Source organism: Amblyraja radiata, chromosome 33, assembly GCF_010909765.2.
Source record: "Amblyraja radiata isolate CabotCenter1 chromosome 33, sAmbRad1.1.pri, whole genome shotgun sequence".
NCBI classification, from domain to species: Eukaryota; Metazoa; Chordata; class Chondrichthyes; order Rajiformes; family Rajidae; genus Amblyraja; species Amblyraja radiata.
In genome coordinates, this window is record NC_045988.1 from 10425768 (window position 1) to 10446507 (window position 20740).

At 44.3% G+C, this 20740-nt stretch overlaps 1 protein-coding gene across 1 annotated transcript in view; it reads right to left on the reverse strand.

Moving 5' to 3' along the window:
* Positions 1 to 20740, reverse strand: part of bace1 (beta-secretase 1) — a 113984-nt gene that overhangs the window by 68696 nt on the left and 24548 nt on the right. Inside the window, exon 2 of the mRNA XM_033049723.1 lies at positions 15394 to 15482. Within this exon, the coding sequence (XP_032905614.1) occupies positions 15394 to 15482 (89 nt within the window). The remainder of the gene's footprint in view (positions 1 to 15393; positions 15483 to 20740) is intronic.

Below are 20740 nucleotides of genomic sequence, written 5' to 3' on the forward strand. Positions count from 1 at the left end.
AGAACCAAAACGGAAGCAAAACATCCCCATTAGCCTAAAGAAGATATAAGCTACTCTTTATGAGGGAGGAAGGGAGGGATATTATGTGGAGGGGCTGGTGCAGAACTAAGAGTGTGACATTTAAATAAATGATTTCCAAAGCAGACAATCAAATAGTTTGGAATCTATCCTTTGAAGCATTCTTTCCTCAGCAATAGCAAAGCAGTATTCCGAACAATTCCCAAAATATTTTACATAATATCAGATCAATTCCCAGAAAATATGAAGAAAGAATGCTAGGTATTTATCATATTTACATAATCTCTTCTTGCTGATCACATTTTTTCCAATTGTCTCCTAAGTCATTCTTCACAGAAGTTCTGCTTTAAGCTCTAACGACTGATTCCAAAGTGCATTCGCAGGTCAAGCTCATTAATTCATGCAATTAACTAAGTATAATGAGTATTTTGTTCTCACTGCAGATTCTACTGTTCCTCAGATGCTCGTTATTTCTTGCAGACAATCCGTTAAGAGCCCTATTTTCCACTTGCTGTTTTCTAAATGACCAGCTTTCTCTGTGGCTAAGATACTGGCAAGATCGTTTAAACCATTCACTTGTTAGGAAACTAATGAGAGTGGATCTTCTTCTCATGGCCTTTGTCAAAGTCCAGGGGGCTTCCATTGGCGGGCATGATCAAAGAAAGGTGATAGCAGGACAGGGGTAGAAAGACTTGCAGGACCACAACTCGGTCCCTCCTGCTGCAATTGGGTGCCGTACCGGTCTTGCACATTACTAAAGTCGTCTCCACTATAGTTTTACACTATGATATTGGGAAGAGAGCAACATTGATTCTCCACTTTCTGAGATAGGTGAAAATTGGCCCATAGTTCAATGTGGAGACACAAGGAACTGCCAATGCTGGAAGGTACACAAAAATGCTGGAGAAACTCAGCGGGTGCAGCAGCATCTATGGAACGAAGGAAATAGGCAACGTTTCGGGCCAAAACCCTTCTTCAGACTGATGGGGGGTTGGGGGTGGTGGGGAGAAGAAAGGAAAAAGGAGGAGGAGGAGCCCGAGGGCTGAGGGAGAGATAGGAAGGAGAGGAGACAGCAAGGGCTAACAAAATTGGGAGAATTCAATGTTAATTGAATTCCCAGGATGCAGAATCCCCAAGCGGAATATGAGGGGCTGTTCCTCCAATTTCCGGTGTTGCTCGCTCTGGCCATGGAGGAGATCCAGGATGTCATTTTGCCAATGCTGGAATCTTGGAGCAAGACACTAAGTGCCGAAGTAACTCAGCGGGTCAGGCAGCATCTGTAGAGGGAATGGATAAGTCACATTTAGGGGTGGGACCCTTCTTTAGTCTTTAGGGCCCCAACCCGAAACATTGTCTATCCATTCCCTCCACAGATGCTGTCTGACTTTCTGAGTTACACCAGCACTTTGTGTTCTACTGTATTTCTACATGTTGGATAGCCTCGATTGTGAATAGTCGTGGTCTCACTGACAAGGCAAGCATTACCTCAATATTACCTCAACTACCAATCTGGCTGTGTAGGATGGAACTGCAGATACTGATTTATGCCGAAGATAGGCACAAAGCACTGGAGTAACTCTGTGGGTTATGGCCCTGTCCCACGGGACGGGTTCATTCCAAGAGCTCTCCCGAGTTTAAAAAAAAATCAAACTCGCGGTAAGCACGGAGAATGAACTTAGCGGGTACGTCGGTACGTACATGTTGAAAAATGTCCACGAGAGCCCCGAGTACTGACGAGCGGCCATTACCGTCAATCTCTGAGTTCGAATCAGGGCAAACTCGGGAGAGCTCTTGGAATGAACCCGTCCCGTGGGACAGGGTCATTAGGCAGCATCTCTGAACAAAAATGATGGGTGACGTTTCGGGTCAGAACCCTTCTTCAGACCGCATTCAGAACGATCAGGGTTGGGGGTTCTGGACTGGACCCGAGGCAACGGACAAATGCTCAGCACCCAAGTGGCGGACATTTTCTAAACATATTTTCGCACTACAAAGGGCGCACTATTGGAGTGAGCCATCTATTGGGCGAGATGTTGAGGAGGGGCACTTTCCTTCACTCATAGATAGATGTAAAAGATCCAATTTGGAGGAAATGCAGGACGTCAATCCCGCAGTCCAACATCACTAAAGCAGATTGTCTGGTCAGTATCTCCTGGTTGCTATGGCATCTTGCTGAATGCTAATTATCTGCCATATCTCCTACATTACAACTGCTCATCAAGTGATAACCTGAGGGTATGAAAGATGCTGCTTAGGTCCAAGTCCTTCTCGATTTCATGCTGCTCTGAAAATGGAAACAAACGCTAATAAGGCAGTCCTAACAAACAATGCCCCATTTAACCAACCCAAACCAGAGGAGTCTGGTGCCCCATTCCACATTAAAATACAGTAAGGAAGCATGTGATATCATTACTAATACACTGAATTCATTATGTTTCTGCCTGCGTCTGGTCCCATCTATAACATGAAGGCTGAATTATCCATCATGCTAGAGCTGATATTTTTGCACCTGATTAAACTTAATGATCCTGTAGCCAATCATCTTTAAAACAACAATAGTTTTTGTTTAATGTTAACACTATATCTATAATTATGCCACTTCTGAAACGGATTGTATTTGCAATAACTTTATGTGTATATGACACGTTTTTTTTAAAAATGTGGATTTATTTTCAGCTCCTCTCATCATCTCAAGTCTCCCTGGGGCACATTACAACAAATGAGTTATTTTTAACATATAATCATTGTTGTACGTACAAAATCTGGACATTTATTTTTTCGCACAACACGATCCCACGAATGTAGCTACAAAATGCTGGAGTAACTCAGTGGGCCAGGCAGCATCTCTGGAGAAAATGGATAGATGCTGTTTCGGTTTGGGACAATGTACCGATCATCAACTATCCATTTTCTCCAGAGATGCTGCCCGACCTGCTGAGTTACACCAGCATTTTGTGTCTATCTTTGGTATACACCAGCGACTGCAGTTCCTTTTTATTACAAGATCTCACAAATATCACATAATCTGTTCACAAGTGCTGATTGAAGGATAAACATTGACCAAGAGTCCAGGAAAACTCTTCCGAACTCGTTCGATCAAACATTCACTCGTCAATAAGGAGAACCTCTGTTTACAAGCTCCAGACATAATCCCAGTGACTGTACAAAATCACACGGGGCATAAATAAGGTGACCATCCACAATCTATATCGCGACGCTGTGGATGTCTGAAACTAGAGAGTATAGGTTTAAGGTGAGAGGTGGAGGGTCAACATTTTTATACAGAGAGTAGTACATACATAGATCGAGCTGCTAGGGGAAGTGGTAGAGGCAGGTACAAGTGCGATGTTGGAGCGTTGGGGTAATGTGCAGGCACGTGGGACTAGCTCAGTTAGTTAGCATAGACGTTTGGCCAAAGGGGGTGCTTCTGTACTGTACAGCTCTGTGTCTCTCAGGCTTTATATCAGTGCTAAACTCCTTCAGTATCACACTAGGCTACAGTGCGGTGCCATGGAATGAAACGTCAACATGTCATATCCTCATTCAAAGGCAAGAGTCCTTCCAAATGAACCTCAGTAGACCACTCTTTTGCTGTGGAGATTGTAGATACTTGACTTGACAGTCTGTGTTGGGGCTCATGTTGTCGACCTCTCCGTGGTGAGGCCTCAATCAGGCGAACGACAACAAACAGAGACAGTAGCAGCGCCGCAGCTCGGCGCCAACCCGGAACGTGCGCCCTCTTTAGGGCGGGCACCTACGGATGTCGAACCGGATGGCATCACCCTGCTGCAGACTTCTGCTGCCTCAAACCCAAGAAGACAGTCTGAGTCCAGTAAATATTATCCACCAACATAAAATTTAATAGAGCCAAAAAGATTTTCTGTGTACATCTGATGATGTAAACATAGCAGGGTCCCTCTGCATGTGGCAACACCTCTTGTACTGTAAGGTATCTTACGCACTTATTCTAGCTGTCGGGTTTCTAGGCGGTTTTGATGCATGTTGCCTGGAAACTTTGTAGAAAAATAATGTTGGTGCCAAGATTTTTGTTGCATTGTTATTTTTCTGTGATGTGGAAGCTCAGTCTGCAATGTCACTCTTGGTTCCAATGAATGTTCAAGCAATGTGAAAACAAACATTGGAATTCAGCCATGATGCCATCCCTCAGTTCAACTGCAGGGGTGGCCTCATAAGGTTAGCAATCATAAGCCATTCGCTGCTTAACTTCTCTCGTCCCTTAAAAGGGACAGACTCCAGGCCAGGCAATTTTCCTGACAGAGAAATGATAATATTTGCAGCCGGAGTGGAGGTAAATGGGTACGTTCCCAGCCAATCTAGCCTTTTGACCTATGACCAAGATTGGCTTTCAAAGAGAGTCATAGAGTAATACTGAGTGGAAACAGGCCCTTCGGCCCAACTTGCCCATGCGTCCAACATGCCCCATCTACACTAGTCACACCTGCCTGTGTTCGGCACATATTTCTCCAGATCTAACCTAGCCTATCCATGCACATTCTTTATACGTCATCATCTTCCATTTACCATATTTTCCCCAGAGAGAATATCTTGCTTTTATTTTCCCTGGGAGACTGCCTTGCTCACATAACACGTAGTCATGTTCCGTTTTCTTCAGGCAGACTTATTTTTGAGTAAATTTACTTTCTTTGCTTCTTCTTCTTATCGAGTCCACACACAAGATCAGAAGTTGTTCAGCCAGAGCTGAACATGCTTCTCTGCATCTGCATACAATGGTGTCAGTCTTGTGCTTCTTGTGCTGGTGGTGGAAAGATTGGTGAAAATAGGGCCGCGACGTGAACGCTCTTTCCTTGACCATACTTTCTTTGCTGTGTGATAGTTTTCTTGCAATAAGCACAGATATAAATCTCACCCTCCCTCCACTTAAATGGCTGACACAGTGTTGTCATTAGGAAGAGAGACACACAACTGCAGATGCTGGAACTTTGAACAACAAAAAAACCCCAAAGTGCTGGAGGAACTCTGTGGCCAGACAGCATCGTGAAGGATCCTGACCCAAAATGCCATCTGCCCAATCCATCCGCAGTTGCTGTCTGACCCGCTGACTTCCCCCGGCACTTTGTGTTTTGTTATTATTAGGAATCTAACACTTCAAATTTTCTGCTCCTCCCACATCCCATTCCACTGAACGCCATGTCAATTCAAGGTATTCTGCTGCATGCCCAAGTAACAAAGTGACAAGATAATAAAGAGACAACAAGTTTGGCAAGTGACAGAAATCTATTAGTTCTTTCCTTTCTGGGGTTCAAGCTAATTAAATGATCAAACAGTCATCTTCCCCCATCCAGAAATAATTTTCCCCGTCTCCTCTGCCAGAACACTTCCACTATCTAAGATGTGCCTGAACTATCTTTTAATTGTGTTGTAATTTATGAAGGTTATCATATTTTCCTTTTATTTATTATTGTGGTAATAACACTGGAAAGGCCAGTTCTAATGCCATCTTTAATTGCACTGGAGAAATGTTGGTGAGCCATCTTTATGAACCATTGCAGTCATCGTGAGGGGACTTAACCCATGATGATGAAGGAATGGTGACATATTTCCAAGTCTAACTTTCCAGTGCAATTAACGATAAAAACCCTGACTAAACAGCCAGGGAGTGCAAATTTCAGAATTGTGAGCTGAATGCCAGGATTTTAAAAAACAAATTAGAAACAAGCTCCTGGCGTACCAAGTCCACGTTGAACATCAATCACCCGTTCACACTAGTTCCATGTTATTCCACTTGCTCATCCACTCCCTACACGCTAGGGGCAATTTACAGAGGCCAATTAATCTACAAACCCATGCATATTTGGAATGTGGGAGGATCCAGGAGCAGCTGGAGGAAACTTACACAGTCACAGGGAGAACGTGTAAACTCCACACAGTTAGCATCCGAGGTCAGGATTGTATCTGGGTCTCTGGTGCTGTGAGACAACTGCTCTACTAGCTGAGCTTTGCATTCTCCACATTCAGTGCTTTGGAAGTCTAATACAGAAGCTGAATCACAACTATCACCACGCAGCCTAGAGAATGAACCTGCGGCAGGCATCCTTGTCATTAAGGGAGAACAAACTTGGTCCCTGCATGAAATTGCAGCATTATATTCCAAATGAACAAAACTCGTATTCAAGCTGAGGTCCACTGGTTTTAATAACCTGCTGTTTAATTACTAAGGTCTAATTTCTCTCGCAGCTTGCACTATTAATTGGTAAGGCTCTCAAGAGGTTCATTAGCAAGGAACAAGCCTGATGGCTTGATTTAAAAATAATATGCCTGCTTTTGTTGTGCAACAGAAATAATTTATATTTCAGAAATAGAATTGATCTGCAGCATTACACTGGGTCTGTGCTAATGGTCTCAACAGCGAGGCTGTCAAACGTGGTCTGTGGAACTGTTGTACAACCCATTTGCTGTACTGTGCATTGATATTGGAGAATCTTTCTCTGCGTGGCTAGGTTATGAATGCAAGGTTTGATGCTGTGAAATGCGTGATTATGGTACTATGATAGCTTCTCAAGCTTACCCGCACTTGCTAGAATTTTAGCACCGCTCTCTCAAGCAAGGAATTCCATTCCCAATCTTTCCTGGTGGCTAAAGCAGTGAGAAATTTTCCCTGACAAAGAATGGTCCAAGCACTGAACACAGCAGGAAGCGTGACAGAAGCAAAAAGCGTCTCAGCATGGGAGGGCGAATGAAAACCAGAACAAGCTCACGGCCGACACAGGTTCAAGGTCTTCCTGGCAATTGTACTTGAGAACAACTAAAGCTGACTGTTGTAGTAAGAGAATTAACTGGAACAGGGCAGCAAAGTGAAAGAACAATCGGTGCTTTTCTCCAGTCTTGTGTTGCCGGCTTATTGTGCCTGTGTTGAAACACAAGATACAAGAAAAAGTCCATACTGTCTTTCAAGCACACTTTGCCATTCAATAAGATGTGGCTATTCAGGTCAGGATGGGGTAGTTCCCCCTGCTATGGGTACCATGTAATCCCGTGCTACCTGCTCCATGGTCGGATAGTCGGCGATAAAACCGTCTCCCCCACCTGGTTTGCCAGGTGAGGAGGGGGCTGTGGACCCCCAGAAGAACCCAAAACAAGACCTGTCAAAGGGCGGATGAGCTCCTAGCGAGCCAACGGCCATCCACACTTCAGTAGAAGTTGCGATCACTGTCGTACATAGCATTGTACGAAATGATGATAAAGCAGACACACCAAAATCCTATACTTCCAGCGGCGGAAGTGCGCAGGAACTGGCGGACACATGTGTAGTGCGTCCGTCACCGTTCCCTTTGGAAACCAGCTCCACTGCGTCGCTAATGTTTTCAACGATGATGAATGAATGAATGGATGAATGAATATTCTTTGGCTCCCAGCTACATTTTTTTGCTGATCCCCATAATTCTCGATTCACTTTGGTGTTATCTGTAGTTTCAAACCCAGCTTCAATCCACTACCCATAGGTAGACATAAAAAGCTGGAGTAACTCAGCGGGACAAGCAGCATCTCTGGAGAGAAGGAATGGTTTCGGGTCGAGGCCCTTCTTTGGATCCTTCTGTCTTCAGATTGAAGAAGGGTCTCGACCCAAAATGTCACCCATTCCTTCTTTCAAGAAATGCTGCCTGTCCCGCTGAGTTACTCCAGCTTTTTGTGTCTATCTTTGGTTTAAACCAGCATCTGCAGTTCCTTCCTACACATTCGCTCCGCTACCCACTGGGTTAGAGAATCTCAGATTCACGGCCTTGTCAGAAGAATTTACTCCAAGTCCCAGCAGAGCTGCAGATGCAGGTTGCTGAACGCCATCCATCATAAAAGCAGCATCAACAATATTTTTATAGCGATTACTACAGGCTTCCTATTGTCATGTTACCAGGATACAGTGTAAAACCTTGTTTTGCATGGCATCCCGACAAATCATGCTGTCCAGGAGCACAATCAGACCTTACTTAAGTACAACCTATGGCACAAAGAGGAAACTGCAGAATACAGTGATACAGCTGCGGAGAAAGTGAAGATATAATAAGTACAAGGACCATAGTGAGGAGGGTTGGGAGATCGGGACTAAATCCTTCGCTTCAGAGGGGTTCAATAGCCAACAGCGAGGTTGAAGCAGTTCCTGAATCTAGTGGTACCTGCGTTCAGTGTTTGTATCTTCTGTCTGACGGGAGAAGGAAGAAGTTCAAATGACCGGGTGATGAGGGGCCCTTGATTATGTTAGATGCTCGTAGGCAAGTTGGGAGCAGAGACGTCACCAGTCGGCAACAATCCCCCACCTCCAGTCCCTACACCCTTCCATCTCATTCTTGTGGGTCATGTCCTGAGGGTATGCTCCCTGCTTCTAGAATCCCACTTTCATCTCAACAGAAACCTTGTCGAGGTAACTTAGAGATCAGACACATCTCAAAAATACCATTCTAAACTTCAAAGGGTAACAGCCCATTTACTGCTTACTCTTTGTTCATAGGATTATCTCTTCATCTGCCCATCAATACCTCAGTCTTGTGCCTGAATTCTTCGGTGTTCCAACACAGGGATGATCCAACAGAAGCCAGTGCACCCAAGGGAGGCGCTAAAGACTCCTCTGTGTTGTTTCCAATGCAATGAAGAAAAGCTGCCCTTCATCCTTTACCCACCACAGTCAACCCATCACCCACGTATCCCAACCCCTTCTGCTCTTTACGCTGGCCATCTTGCCTTTCCACTCTCAGTCCTGATGTCCAACCCATAACGTCAACTGACTCTGTCTCCACAGAGGCTGCCTGACCTGTTGAACCCCTCTAGCAGTTTGTTTTCTGCTCCAGATTCCAGTATCTGTAGTCTCTTGTGTCTCCTCTGTCCACCTGTTGGTGCCTTTGAGCAAAAGCTGGGGGTGGGTAAATTCTCATGCAACGCAGCACCTGGCCCTCGGCCTCACCATGTCCATCCCACCTCACATTTCCCGCAGTTGTCCCACAAGAGCAGCAGAGTTTAGCAGAGCTGGCAACCATTTCCCCTTCCCATCTCTCATCAGCTATCATTTTACAAGCTCCAATTGGATTCTACCAGTTGCAAAGGTATTGATTTGCCCTCGTGGATGCTTGAAGCTTTTTGGCATTTTGCCTCGGGATGGGGGGCATGTTCTTATGCATTGGAAAATAACAAGAATGAGAGAAAATATTCCTGTGGGTTATTTGTGTGCAGTGCCCAGCCCAGAAGCATGTACAGGTGCCCCCCCGATTTACGATGCTTCGACTTGCGATATTCCGACTTTACGCTGGGCAAACGCTCAGCAACGGCAGCGAGCCACACATCCAATCCAGTCACGTGATCGCAATGTATTAAATGCGTTTTTGACTTGCGATATTTTTGGTTTACGATGGGTTTATCGGAAGGTAACCCCATTGCAGGTCGAGGGGCAGGTGTATAGGAATTTAAAAGTCGTGGCTTTCGGAGCGGCACATTAAAGATACACATTGTGTAAGCATGCTTTTTCTCAGTGTGCTTAACGAGTGTTTGGAGTGGTATACACCCCTATTGGTCCCATGTCTCCCTCCCCAGTCAAATTCTGTCCTCACCCCATCCCCTTTGACACAATTTTATGAATCATTGCCATGAGTTTACAACTGCATCGATCTGATTGCATTATATATTACCAATAACATTGCAACGTTTCCTGACAGGAATATTAATAGGCAAACTTTGATACAGAACAAAAGACAATATTGTGCAGATGTCCAGATTCACGAGGAGTCTTAAAGGAGAGTGGAGGTAGTTCGGGGGAAAGAGAGATTTAGAGAGCTAGTTCCAGTTTAGCTTCTGGGCAGCTTAAGACATCACTGCCAATGGTGGAATGATTAAAATCAGCAATGCACAGGGCTGGAATAAATTGATTTAAGAGGCTTAAACTAGAGCTTCTGGGATGGAGAGAGTCTTGGCAATGAAGGGAACTGAAAAAAAAGATTGCGAGTTTTAAAATTCTCACGGGTTTAGTAACTCTTTGATGGCAGAATTGGTATCATCGGTTTCCACTAGAATCGTAGAATCTTTTTAATCTGTCTGATCCAAAATGCATAATTCTCTGCTGGAACAAGGTGAGTGAGTCTAGAGGAATGCAGGGGAGTACTTAGCTCTGGAGCACGATCAGATTCAGATTCAACTTTAATTGTCATTGTCCGTGTACAGTACAGAGACAACAAAATGCATTTAGCATCTCCCTGGAAGAGCGACATAGCATATGATTTGAATAAATATTTACATTAGCATATATACAGACATAGTGTTTTTCCTGTGGGAGGAGTGTCCGGTGGGGGGGGGGTGATTGGCAGTCACCGAGGTACGTTGTTGAGTAGAGTGACATCCGCCGGGAAGAAGCTGTTCCGGGACCTGCTGGTCCGGCAACGGAGAGACCTGTAGCGCCTCCCGGATGGTAGGAGGGTAAACAGTCCATGGTTGGGGTGAGAGCAGTCCTTGGCGATGCTGAGCGCCCTCCGCAGACAACGCTTGCTTTGGACAGACTCAATGGAGGGGAGCGAGGAACCGGTGATGCGTTGGGCAATTCTCTGCAATGCCTTCCGGTCGGACACAGAGCAGTTGCCATACCATACTGTGATACAGTTGGTAAGGATGCTCTCGATGGTGCAGCGGTAGAAGTTCACCAGGATCTGAGGAGACAGATGGACCTTCTTCAATCTCCTCAGGAAGAAGAGACGCTGGTGAGCCTTCTTGATCAGAGTTGAGGTATTGTGGGTCCAAGAGAGGTCATCGGAGATGTTAACACCCAGGAACCTGAAGCTAGAAACACGTTCCACCTCCGTCCCGTTAATGTGGATGGGGGTGTGCGTGCCGCCCCTGGACTTCCTGAAGTCTACAATGAGCTCCTTGGTCTTCTTGGAGTTAAGGGCCAGGTTGTTGTCAGCGCACCATGCTGCTAAGTGCTGGACCTCCTCCCTGTAGGCCGACTCATCATTGTTGCTGATGAGGCCAATCACCGTTGTATCGTCTGCATACTTGATGATGGTGTTAGTACCATGTACAGGTGTGCAGTCATAGGTGAAGAGGGAGTAGAGGAGGGGGCTCAGCACACAGCCCTGTGGAACGCCGGTGTTCAGGGTGAGGGTTGAAGAGGTGTGCTTGTCTAACCTAACAGACTGTTGTAGACAACTACTTTCCCTAATACTTCACTGACAATGCAATACTTTTATCTGTGAGTTTCAATATGCAAAATGCCACACACCCAAATTGCATATAATACAAAGAAAAACAGAAAATATTGTAAACATTCCTCAGGTCCGCCAGCATCTGTGGCAAAGGAAACAATTAATGTTTTATTTCCCTCTCCACAGAGGTTTCTTGACCTTTTAAGTGTTTCCATCATTTTCTGCTCTCAATTCCGATATCGAAATTCTGCAGAGTTTTGATTTATAAACAACAAGGCCTCACATGCTGATAATGAAGATGAGCAACTGCTTTTAGTCATGTTATCTGAATCGGGAATGTTGGCCAGAGCCTTCAGAAAATTGTGCAAGAAGGAACTGCAGATGCTGGTTTAAACCGAAGATAGACACAAAAAGCTGGAGTAACTCAGCGGGACAGGCAGCATCTCTGGAGAGAAGGAATGGGTGATGTTTCGCTGAAGAAGGGTCTCGACCCGAAACGTCACCCATTCCTTCTTTCCAGAGATGCGGCCTGTCCCTTCAGTAAATTTCCTGCCTGAATAGGCAAACGATGCTCTCAGTATAGAGCGCGGTGGAAAATCAGCGCTTCCACTGCTGCCGCCCTTCCTCAGGGAAGGACTGAGTGTCAGCCGATGTAATGTAGGGACTCGCACTTAATTATCACATTTTACAACCTCTGGTATCTCATAAACAAGTGTTTATTTTAAAAATAGTAATTAGTTTAATACAGGAAACATAGTAGACAATTTATGCAAAATAAACTCATTAATAACAAAATGATAGCAAGCACATCATTGGTATCTTTTTTTCTTGTTGGATAGTGAGGAGGAAACAAGTTGGATATTTGACACTGACCTGAGAGAGAAAATGGATCATGGTTTTCAACCATGGCTGATCTATCTTTCCCTCTCAACCCCATTCTGCTGCCTTCGCCCCATAAGCCCTGACACCCTTACTAATCAAGAATCTGATTTTCAGAAGGCTTTTGATAAGATGCAAATTATGTACCGTAGTGTCCACCGATACTGTTGTGCTCATGCCTCAGTTAGGGAACCAAACCCACTACCTTCTGGCTCAGAGTAGTATGCCAACAATTGGGACAAGCTCTGACTGTGGGTCGACAGCCCCTGAGACTCGTGTGAAGAGTTGATCAAGTCGCTGGGCCAGATGCTTTACCCTGAACAGGTCACTTCTGGTCGCATTCACTAAACTTATGGGACGACAGATGGCACAATGGGCTAAGTGTTCGGCTGGCGACCGGAAGGTAGCCGGTTCGAATCCCGCTTGGAGTGCATACTGTCGTTGTGTCCTTGGGCAAGACACTTCACCCACCTTTGCCTGTGTGTGAATGTGTGTGAGTGATTGGTGGTGGTCGGAGGGGCCATAGGCGCAGATTGGCAGCCACGCTTCCGTCAGTCTGCCCCAGGGCAGCTGTGGCTACAGAAGTAGCTTACCAACACCGAGCGTGACTGAGGAGTGAATGAATAATGCGATGTAAAGCGCCTTGAGTATTAGAAAGGCGCTATATAAATCCCATCCTTTTTTTTAAACTTCCTTCATTCTCGAACAAGGTCACCAAGATGTCTCCCCTCTGCCAATGGACGTGGCACCAGTTTTAACACAAGTCCTCAATACAATAACCTAACATCGCAACATGTAGAGCCCACACTGTTCTCAACACTGTCTTAATGCTAAACTTAGGCAGAAAACATCAGCCATGTACCAGTAGTTTAAGAAGGAACTGCAGATGCTAGAAAATCAAAGGTAGACAAAAATGCTGGAGAAACTCAGCAGGTGAGGCAGCAGCTATGGAGCGAAGGAAATAGGCAACGTTTCTGGCCGAAACCCTTCTTCAGACTGTACCAGTGTTGGCATTCTTCAACTTGGTCAGATATTTGTGGATTGAAAAGTGAAAAAACTTTTGTTGCATGCTGACCAGCCAACGGAAAGACAATACATGATTACCCCATTCAAGCCATCCACAGTGTGCAAATACAATACTTCCTACGGTGTATATTGTAGCCTCATTAGACTGCGCACAGCACATCATCTCGCATTTGTCAGGATTAATTGTCCTTGGCCATTCCTTTCCGACCAACTGATCAATATCATTCTGCAGCCAAAGTCCGCCCTCCTCACTATCAACAACAGCTATAATCTATGAATTTATTCATCACAACTATTGATCATTCACAAGCAGATTGAACATAACAAAGAGCAGCTATTTGAACTTCAAAACTTGTGATAAATTACAGGTCACAGGCTTCTCTTGACTATCGTCCTCTGTTTCCTAGCATCAAACCAATTTTGAACCTCATGGGGTCTCATATGGAACCTTGTCATAAGCTTTATTGAATCCTATGTAACAACCTTTATTTTCACACTGAGTTACCTGCTCAAAATAGACTGATTTTTTTGTCAGGAAAGACACAAAATGTTGGGAGAAACTCAGCGGGTCAGGCAGAATCCCCGGAGAACTTGGGATAGGTGAGGTTGCAGGTCGGGACCCTTCTTCAGACTGCAATCTGCAATACTCCATCTGCAGGCCTTGTTTTTACTTCCTAATAATTTAGTCAGTCAGGATCCCCCCTTAACAAAGCCATGATGACCACCCGTGATAAATTCCCACTTCTCCAAGTGCAATCATCTCCCTTCATTCTGCTAATATATAGTGAATACTTCCCTAGTTGTCCCAGTCTCCTCTTATATGACAGTCCTTCCATTCCAGAATAGACACAAAATGCTGGAGTAACTCAGTGGATCAGGCAGCATCTCTGGAAAAAAGGAATAGGTGATGTTTCGGGTCAAGACCCTTCTTCAGACTCCGAATCATTGACCCGAAACGTCACCTATTCCATTCCTCCTGAGATGCTGCCTGACCCGCTGAGTTACTCCAGCATTTTGTGTCTATCTTTGCTATAAACTGGCATTTGCAGTTCCTTCTTACACACTTCCACCCTAGGAACCAGTCCGGTAAATCTTGGTTACAATGACTCTATAGTAATTATATATCTTGTTTAGTAACATCCTTTCTTCTTCCTCAGGTTGGGAGCTGCAGTATTTTATTTATTTGCCAATTATTTATCTAGCCCTAATTGCCCCCGAGCTGTGAAGGCAATTAAGAGTTTATACCATTGGCATACTTGAAGGTGAAAGGATGTTAAGAGTTACAGTTTAAGAATAAGGGGCAAGCCATTTAGAACGGGGATGAGGAAAAACATTTTCACCCAGAGAGTTGTGAATCTGTGGAATTCTCTGCCTCAGAGAATTCCACAGTGGAGGCCAATTCTCTGGATGCTTTCAAGAGAGAGTTAGATAGAGCTCTTAAAGATAGCAGAGTCAGGGTATATGGTGAGAAGGCAGGAACGGGGTACTGAATGTGGATGATCAGCTATGATCACAGTGAATGGCGGTGCTGGCTCGAAGGGCTGAATGGCTACTCCTGCACCTATCTTCTATCTATATTACTAAAAGTCTGATCTTGACCGCTTTTGGCTCACTGTGCTGCGATTTCCGAGAGAACGCCGCCACCTACGGCCGTCATTTTTGGCCACCTCGCTCAGAGCCCCCCTCCGCCTTCCGGGACCAGAGGATTTTTCCCGTCGATGAAAAATCAGAGATATTAATGATTTAAATGAATTAGCCATTTTCTCTGCTGCCCCTGCTGGAGGGAGGGGGAGGGACTATAAAACCAGGAAGTGTGCCTCACTCAGAGGGTCACGTCTCTCTGAGCTCTGAATAACACTGAACACATGTCTACTTAACTGTGAGTGCCCTTAATATGGTTTGAAAATGAAAATATGGTTGGTTTGAAGTAAAAATGCACTGCAAATGGTTGTTTGGGTTGAAGTAATTGGTGGGGAGGTGGAATTGGTGGAGAGGTGGAATATTGCGTTGGGGGATCAGCCCTCCCGTGTGAACATGGGACCCAATGGGTCCCACTTAGTCTAGTTGTCTATATAAGAGTTGTTGGAAGCTCTCTTCGTTTTCTCGCTCTTGGATGTGGAAACGTTTTAATGCCTACCAACCAACTCCATCATCTTTCCCTGACTTCTCTGTTGCAGTCTTTTCCCTTTCCCACACTAATTCTAACTGGCCATGAATCAGGCTGTTGGTCTTGGACGAGGGGCAAGGATGTGGAAGTGTGCTGCTTTATTGACGGTCAATGCAATTTTATCGCAATGGCAAAGAGTTTTGTACTTACAGACTGCGGTGATAGTATCTCTTCAGGAATGGATGTGCCGCGGCACCCACCGCAAAGTTGCTGCTACCCGTGTCCACCAGAATGTTCAGCTAGTACAGAAAGAGAAAGCAGTTACTTCACCCCACTCAGGCACGATCCCGTCTTGTGATCCTTCATGTTGTGATCAATAGGAGTAACTCAGCAGGTCAGGCAGCATCTCTAGACAATATGGGTAGGAGATGTTTCAGGTCAGTACCTTTCTTCAGGCTTATTGTGAGGGGTAGGCCGGGAATAAAGCTAGAAGACAGTTCCCAGGTTTCTTCTCCCTCCCTCACCCCTACCCCCTTCCCCCCCCCCCCCCCCGACAACCCGTCTGAAGAAAACTCTTGACCAAAAACGTCACCCATCCATGTTCTCCAGAGATGCTGCCTGACCTGCTGAGTTATTGCAACACTTTGTGTCCTTTTGTGTATTCATCAGCATCTGCAGATCCTTGTTTCTACATATGTAGTGCTGTTATTTGTTTAGCATTTTGAGTGTGATCATTATGAGGAAAAGTCAGACCTTAATCTGTGCTTATTGCTCCTTGTGTTCGGTGGGTTGAGGGAAGGGTCAGGTGGGAGGAGAGATGGGCTGATTTAGTTGGCACTTGTTGAGTGTTCACTTAGGACTTCATCTTGGTCAGAAATGTGTGGAATGAAACCAAAATCCATAGACGTGAGAACATAATCTAGGACAGTTCTTCAGTACTGAAGAGATGGTGTATCTGCTTCGGGTTTCTCTGCAGTCTTGTTCAGCCAGCTGCTCCCCAATGTAAAAGCTCCCAATTTTCAGGGAAACACCCCCTGTGCGAGGTTTTATCCGAGTTGGTTTTTCATGAACACACTGCCACTGATCAATCCCAATGAACCACCAACCTTTTACTAGGTCTCCGGTAGACATAAAATGCTGAAGTCACTCAGCGGGACAGGCGGCATCTCTGGAGAGAAGGAATGGGTGACGTTTCTGGTAGAGACCCTTCGGCAAACTGATTTTACCAGGTCTCTCTGGGTACTTGGTTAGTGAAAGAAAAAGAAACAGAGTACTGGAGATGAGGCCAGGCAGCATTTCTGGAGAATCTAGAAGGGTGAAGTTTTGGGTTGGGACCCTACTTCAGACTGATTGTAGGAGGAGGAATGGGGGGGGGGGAAGGTGGAAGAGAAGAGGGGCAGGACATTTCAGACCTCTACCACGGAGTAGAACAAGGGCAGCAGGAGCCACCACCTGCAGGCTCACTCCAACTCACACACAATCCTTGACTTGGAAATAGTTTCCTTCGTCGTTGTGGGGTCAAAGCGCTGGAAATTCCCCCCTGACAACAGCTTGAGCAGGAGGACTGCCGCATTTAGGATAAGCAGCTTTTATTGAGTTTGACATTTATTTCAATACACCCCATCAATTTTGTTGTTTATTTTGCCGTTTATAAACCCGTCACATTTCTGCCACTCTCACCATGGTTACCAGCACCACAAAAGGATTCTTAGAAGATGACTGCAGCTTTTTTTTTTATAAAACAACAAAATGTGATAGGAAACAATGGGTATAAAAATAGATCTGTGTCCCATTTTTATTTAATCAGAAGCCTCGGTGAAGGTTTTAGTCAGAGGTATGGCAGTGGTGTCGGTACGTCACTGGGCTATCAGCCAACGTTCTGAACCACTGATACAGGGACATGAGCTGGAAATTTTAACTGGATGGAAATAATTTAATAACTCCGAATTTAACGAGTGACAGGAACAGTGAAAGTGTCAGATTGTCACAAAAATCCCATCTGGTTCACTAATGTCGTTCAGAAAAACTGAAGCTGTCTCCCCTCACCCAGTCTGGCCTCCGTGTGACTTCAGGCACTTAAAGTAGTTGACACTGAGCTGCCTCTTCAGGGGCAATTCGGATGGTCAATAACTGCTGGCATCATCAGCAACATCGACACCCCATGCACGAGTGAATGGCAAACGGAAATCACAGTAACAAGGCTGAATGGTCCTAGGACAGAATCTGAATGCAGAATGGATATGTTTTTTTTTATCATTTTAAAGAAAAGTAGAATTAGGCCTCAATGGGAGTAGAATTAGGCCATCAAGTCTACTCCACATTCAATCATGACTGATCTATCTCTCCCTCCTAAACCCATTCTCCTGCCTTCTCCCCACCACCTCTGACACCTGTACTAATTCAGAATCGATCTATCTCTGCGTTAAAAATATCCACTGGCGGCCTCCACAGCCTTCTGTGGCAAGGAATTCCACAGATTCACTACCCTCTAACTAAAGAAATTTCTCCTCACCTCCTTCCTAAAAGAAGTCCTTTAATTCTGAGGCTCTGATCTCTGGTCCTAGACTCTCTCACTGGTGGAAACATCCTCTCCACATCCACTCTATCCAAGCCTTTCACTATTTTGATTCTGACATCCATCCCGGGGCATTGAGACAAGGCTGAACATTCGTATACACATTCAGCAAGAAGTGCAGAATTGATGATGCAAACTGAATTTGTCCCGAGATTTTGCAACAATTTCCATCCCTTACACCATTCTAAACATTTGTCCTTCCACCCCCCAAGACAGAGGCTACAATGCTTACCATCTACAAAATGCATAGCTGCTACTTGCACAGCTACTCTAAAGCACCTCCAAAACTCACAACCACTACCTCAAATGCGGACAAGGGCATGGGGAAATATTGGGGACAGTCTCATTCCCCCTGCTCTTTCCCCATTCCCTTACAAATAGTCCAGAGCACCAGAGTGGTACTTGGGTGGAAAGAAAGGGTTCTATTCTATATTATCTCTGCTAAGTAAAGGCCGTTTGGCCCATTCATCTTCAGTCCGAACCCTCCCTCAAGGAATTCAATTTTACTTCAGTGATTCATAGAATTAAACACCACAAAATAAAGATTCTTTGGCTTTTAGAACGTGTTCAAAATATATAAATAAGATGTAATTAGTCCACAATCATTAATTTGGATTGCGGAAGGAGTCATTTATTTATTTTTAATAATCCAAAGTTATAAATGAGATGATCATGATATCCACATAAGAATCAAACTGATTATATTTGATTCTCTATTTGGATCGTTGAGAAGGGAATCTCATGTTGTTAATGAGGCAGAGTTTTATTAGTGGAATGATTTCATTTCCATGTTACGATAATGCATTTATCTGTTAATTGTTCATACTGTCAGCATCAAATCACTGTTGCATACTTCAGTAGGTTTTCCAGTCTTGCAGTTTTACAACTAAAGACATGAAGTAAGCGGATTTTTCAGAAAATAAATGAAACATTTATATAATAGATTATCATGACTCTCAGTGATATTTTAATGTGCTATATAATCTATAAATTATAATAGTGCATTGACTACTGTTACGCATGTAAATTGTGGCAGGTGTTTTGAGCAAAGCCAAATCTCATAGATTGCTTGGATGCCTGCAATTTTTCAAAATATTTTTATTAACATCGAACAGTGCAGCACAGGAATAAGCTCTTTGGCCCACAATGTTCGTGCTGAACATGAAGCCAAATTAAACTCATCACCTTTGCCTGCTTGTGATCCATATCACTCCATTCCCTGCATATCCACGTGCCAATCTAAAAACCTCTTAAATGCCACTGTTATATTCGCTTCTACCAGCACCATTGGCAGCATGTTCCTTCCCACTCTGTGAAAAAAAGACTTGCCCTGCACATCTCCTTTATGGTTTCCCCCTCTGATCTTAAAGCTATTGATTACATTTTATCTCAAACCCTAAACTTAGTCAAGGAAAATTCCAGAATATTAATCTAAACCCCTCTTAAATTTTTGTCAAATTTACTATATAAATTCCCCTTAGGTACCAACACATTTATATCTGTGAAGTCTCAGATACCTTTTACAACCACATATCAATCATTTATTGAAATCGTCCACTTGGAATTGAAGATCAAGACGTGCACTTCTTTGGAATAAAACAACTTTAAATTCATGACAACAAAAGGAATATTGAAAGCAAAGATATGAAGTTGACTAGGCAACAGACAACAAAGCAAGACAGAAGGAACTGCAGTTGCTGGAATCTTGAACAAATGACAACATGCTGGAGGATCTCAGCGGGTAACATGCACAGCAGAGTGCAAAGATTTGTTTTTTCTTTGGACTGTAGGAAGACAAATGGTGGCATTCTTCAGCGATCGGTTTTATGGCTTTTGCTTCAGTTGGATCTATATTAATGATCCAGGCTTGAAGGTGCAAGTCACAATTTTTAAGTTTGCAGATGACGCAAAACGTGGCTGCGTTGCGCACTGTGAAATGGATGATGAAAGATTGCTGAAGGATATACAAGGGCTGGAGGAGCGGGCAGAAACGTGGCAGATGAAGTTTAATGCAGAAAAATGTGAGGTAAGATGTTATGTATGATGATTGAGGAGAGGCAATATAGAATATAGTATCCTGACATGGGTGCTGGAGACAAGGGAACTAACTGGTGGACATGGGGGCACAAATCATTGAGAATGACAGGACAGGATGAAAACACGGTTCATAAAGTGTATTCAATGCCGTGCTTTACCAATAGAGGCATAGAGTGTAAAGGCATGAAGGTCATGCTGAACCCTTATAAAACACTGGATACTTCAAACCTTGATTGGAAGATCGTGCTCAATTCTGGTTGCCTCACATGTGGAAGGACGAGGACGTTAAGAGAGTCCAGAAAAGATGTACAGAAATGGCTCCTGGAATGAGGGACCAGAGTTAGAAGAATGTATTCTCGAAGCTGGGTCTGTACGAAAGAGTTTACTTCAGAGAAGTCTGAGGGGGGAAGTGATAGAAGTATGTAAACTAGTTTAGTTTAGTTCATTGCCACGTGTACCAAGGTACAGCGAAAAGCTTGTGTTGCGTGCTAACCAGTCAGCAGAAAGATAACACATGATTACAATCAAGTCATCCACAGTGTACAGGTACATGAAGAACTAATGAGGGGTCTGGACAGAGTTGATCGTGGGAGGCTGTTGCCCTTGGTGTTGTGTTTGTGGACCAAGTCACAGGCATGAAATAAAAGTGGAAGGGCATCAAGAGTGACACGAGGATGAACTATTTTTGTGCAACGTATGATTGGAATCTGGAACACACTGTCATCAGATGTGGTGGAGGCAGTTTCCATTGTGAACTTGCAGAGGAAAGTGGATGAACAAATAAAATTAACAAGACTTCAAAGAAAGGGCAAAGTGGGTGGAACAAGTGAAGTATTCAAGAGAGAGTTAGATATAGCTCTATAGCCCTATATAGATCTAGAGTTAGATAGGACTAACAGAATCAAGGGATATGAAAAGCAAGCAGGAATGTGGTACTGATTTTGG